Raw genomic sequence first — 4,289 nt, 5'->3', positions numbered from 1 at the left:
TTGACGAGACATGGAATCAAATAAGGACTAACGAAAACACAGATCTCAGAGACAGAACGAGAAAAAACTAAAGAACAAAGTATGGACACGACTATGACCGACAAAAACAAACTGAAACAGATACTTACATGAACAGGACAAAAGAACTAAATGAGAAAACACATGAGATAAAACAGACAGACAAACATAACATTGACAGACTTACAAGACTAGAAGACAAAGTAACAAAACTGTGTGGGAATATTGACAGACTAATTAATAGCAATAATCTTCCTTTTTTAGGAACGAATCCCGGGGGGGGTACTACCCTTGTCGAACGACGGGGGTGCTCCGCTGAGGTTCGAAAAATGGACCCTACGTGGGACTCGAAATTTGCGAAAAAAGTGACCCTGAATGGGACTGAAATTGCAAAATTTTCTACTTTTTCCCCAAATTTTCCAAAAATAGGCACCCTACGAGGGACTGATTTTTCTATTTTGGTGTTTTTCCGACCCTACCTGGGACTCGTGGAGGTTAAAAAAGGTACCCTGACCAGCGGAGCATCCCCGTAACCCATTTTGCCCTAGTACCCCCCCCCCCCGGGGAACGAATACCCAGATGTCACCATCCAACAACCAGGGGACATGGGAGGAAGGAACGACGAATCAATCGCCTGTATGGATGGAGATAAATCAGACAAACCGACACCAAAGAAACGAAAGAACTCACGAAAACATAGACCCAAACAGATGGATGAATCACGAAAAAACAAATCAAATGAAACAAAACCTTCACCAAAAAAGACAGTAAAAAGGCGAAAAAAGAGACAAACGATTTTCAGGAACTTCAAAATTATGTACAATAATATAAGAGGAATTAAATCGAAAGTGATATCACTTAAAGACGATAGAAAACCAGAAACCAACCATAATAACAATAGCCAAGACAAACTTAAAGAAAGACGAGAAACTGGAATTAGAAGGATACAAAATATACAGAAATGACAGAATTAAAGGTGACGGAGATGGAGTACTTATTGCAATAAAGAAGGAACTAGAGAAAATAACGATGGAAGTAGAGAGAACAAACGACATAGAAGAGGCTTTATGGATCAGAATAAAAAATGACAAAATAAAGCTAAGAATAGGCGTTATCTACACACCACAAGAAACGCGAACATCAAAAGAACATCTAGAGAAAATGTACACACGAATAGAAGAAAGCAAAACGATGAAGCGAAAAAGCTCGATGATCATGTGATTCTAACCGGTGATTTCAACGCTAAAATAAAACTAAAGAAGGGAACTAAAAGTAGCAACGAGTCTATTGCTGGAAAGATGCTCGTTAACTTTGAAAAAAGAAATAAACTATACATACTTAACAGACATGAGAACACACGAGAATTCTTCACAAGGATACAAGGAGATTCGAAATCAGTATTAGATTACATACTAATCGATAAAATAAACAAAAAGAATTATGCAGGAGGAACTACTGACGAAAACCATGACTGGACACCCTACCACGTAAAAAAGGAGAAGAGATATACTCAGACCACGTGACTTACATTGCAGAAATGAAATGGAGTGAGTATGAAAAAACAACAAGCAGCGAAGAAAGAAAACGAACAAATTTCAGCCAGGAAAATATAACGAATTATTACAAGATCACAAACAAACGAGAACTAAGAGAAATTGCAACCGAAGAAACCCAGATGAACCAAAAGTACAAAAAGTGGGAGAAGAAAGTAAAACAATGCGCAAAGAAATGTTTTACTAAGATAACAAGAAACCGATTTACCGGAATAAGCAAAAACTTAAAACTAAAAATGAGAGAACGAAGAAATAAACGGAAAGAGATGAGAATGTCAAAAAACAAAGAACCAACAGAAATCGAACTCAAGAAGTTAAACAACGAAATTGAAGAGATGATAAATAAAGAACAGGTAGAGAAATCAAACAAAATCGCAAGCGAAATCGAAGAGAAAGGCGGTGTCAACAGTCCAGGATTCTGGAAGGTAATAAATCCACCAAACAAAGGAGAGGACTCGAAAGTAGCAATGCTTTCGAGTGAAGGTGAGCTGAAAGTAACAGAGAAGGAAGTTCGAGAAGTGTACAAACAACACTACAAAAAACTACTCAAAACGCCAAATGCTGAAAATGAAGAAGAAAGTCAACAAGAGCGGGAAGTTGAAAGAAATTTCAGGCTGCTAAAAAATGCATCAAAATTAGCAGCGAAAAGTACCGAGAAAATAGAGAAGAAAGAATTGCGAAAAGCAAAAAAATGTTGAAAAAACAAAAAGCAGCTGACATAGGAGGGATGAAGGCGGAATACATCATCTACGGCGGCGATGACCTAGTAGAGAGCCTGCCCTACTTGTTAAATGAAATTCTACAAACGGGAGAAATCCCAAATAAATGGAAGAGGATGAAAATCAAGTCAATCTACAAAAACAAAGGTAAACGAGCCGAAATGAAAAAGCAAAGAGGGATATTCATCACAAATATCGTAAGTAAACTATTTGAGAGGATTCTCTTCAATAGAAATAAAGAATTGATCGAAAGAAACATTTCAGAGTTCCAATGCGGGGGGACAAAAAGAAGAGGAATAGCTGACCATTTGTTTACATTAAGAAGCATGATAGATGACTTTAAAACCAAAAAGAAAGATCTGTTTATATTTTTCGGAGACTTAGAAAAGTGTTTTGACAAACTATGGCTAAAGGATTCAATAATCGAGCTATGGAAGACGACGGGGATGAATCCATGGGAGGTAATAATGATATATAAAATGAATAAATTATGTCAGATTACAATTGAAACTCCCATGGGAAAAACAGAAGAAATTGAGGTGGAAGAGGTGGTTAGACAAGGGACAATATGGGGTCCTACTTTGTGTTCACTAGCGACCGAAAAGATCAACAAGTTAGGAGAGAAGGTGACGTACCAGTACGAAGGGATCAACCTAGAGCCTTTAGTATACGTTGACGACATATGCGGAGCAGGAGGAAAAGAAGATGTAATGCAGGTGGTCAAAAATTGCACAAAAATAGAAAAACTTAAGAAGATGACTTTTAATAACGAAAAAAGTCAGTATTTAAAAATTGGTTCCAAAAGAGAAACCAATGATTTGAATATGCGAGTAAAAAGGGGAAAGATTGAAAAATGTGAAACGTATAAATACCTTGGCGAATATGTTAACAAAAAAGGTAACTACGACGATACAATAAATAACAAAAGAAACAAAGTCGGAGGAGTAGTAATAAAAATAAAAAGGTTGTCATACACCGCAGGGAAACTACACAACACAGTAGCGATAAAGTTAATCAAGTCCATGCTTCTGCCAGTAATAACTTACGGTACGGAGACTTGGACACATACCACAAAACAAGAAATGGGAGACCTAGAGAGAATTCAAAAGGATGCTCTGTTTAAAATTTACGAAATACAGAGATGTACGCCATACGAAGGTTTTCTGAGCGAAGTAGGAATCCCAACAGTTGAAATTCAAATAAAAGTTAAAAAGCTAACACTCTATCGATGATCTAATGAATTCGGACGAAAATCGAATTGCCAGAAGAATCCTGAAAGAGCAAATAAAACTCAGGAAAGGAAAACAACTGGTGGTGGGGAGAAGTGAAAAAAGTGTTAAAAGACTTCCAGATGGACGAAATAGAGGTAGGAGAGGAGTATCAACAAAAACGAAATGGAAAAGCAACGACAATCAGAAGAATGATAACTGCTAAACGAAAGAGTAAAATCAAGCGAAAAAAACCAAAGTACGATTCTTAAAAAGACTGGAACGAGAAAGATTACGTGACAAAACTTAGTAAAGCCGACTCGAAATTGATAATGGACGCGAGATTGAATATGATAGAAATAGGTGAAAATTTTAAAGGCAAAAAAACAATTACAAGTAAATGTCCGGTTTGCGACGATGTACTCACTACGGAACATTTAGCTAATTACGACTACGGGTGTACAAACGTAGTAGCTGACATAGGGGATGAAAATATTGAAAATTTAAAAAATATATGTTTAAAAGTTAAGACTTTTTTGCAGAATTATGAACATATTATATACAAGTAGGTGATCCACGTTTTAGAATTGCAAATTATCGGGTCTTTTAGTCACGTTGCATCTTTGTCTATATTCCAATCTTTAATTTTCAGTTTTTTTATTATTTTTTCAATTCCACAATTTTGGAGGGGGTTTTAGCACGTGTGATCACCGAAAGTACTAGTTAAAGATACATTGTATATTTAACCCACTGCGGATGGTGGATAGTACAATTAAAAAAAAAAAAAAAAA

General features: G+C 36.3%; 1 protein-coding gene across 1 annotated transcript; it reads left to right on the top strand.

Annotated features, from left to right (window-relative positions):
* The first annotated feature begins 1,807 nt into the window (after positions 1–1,807).
* Positions 1,808–2,269, top strand: LOC136797459 (DNA ligase 1-like). Its single transcript, XM_067054034.1, has one exon. The coding sequence runs from the start codon at positions 1,808–1,810 to the stop codon at positions 2,267–2,269; it is 462 nt and encodes a 153-aa protein (XP_066910135.1).
* Positions 2,270–4,289: the final 2,020 nt, after the last annotated feature.

This window comes from Clytia hemisphaerica, unplaced genomic scaffold (assembly GCF_902728285.1).
Source record: "Clytia hemisphaerica strain Z4C2 unplaced genomic scaffold, Clytia hemisphaerica genome assembly, whole genome shotgun sequence".
Lineage (NCBI taxonomy): Eukaryota > Metazoa > Cnidaria > Hydrozoa > Leptothecata > Clytiidae > Clytia > Clytia hemisphaerica.
This window is presented reverse-complemented; position numbering and strand designations above follow the sequence as displayed.

Bases quoted from the DNA above. Each gene is read 5' to 3' on its own strand.
- LOC136797459 (XM_067054034.1), top strand. From the start codon at position 1,808: ATGAGAGAACGAAGAAATAAACGGAAAGAGATGAGAATGTCAAAAAAC.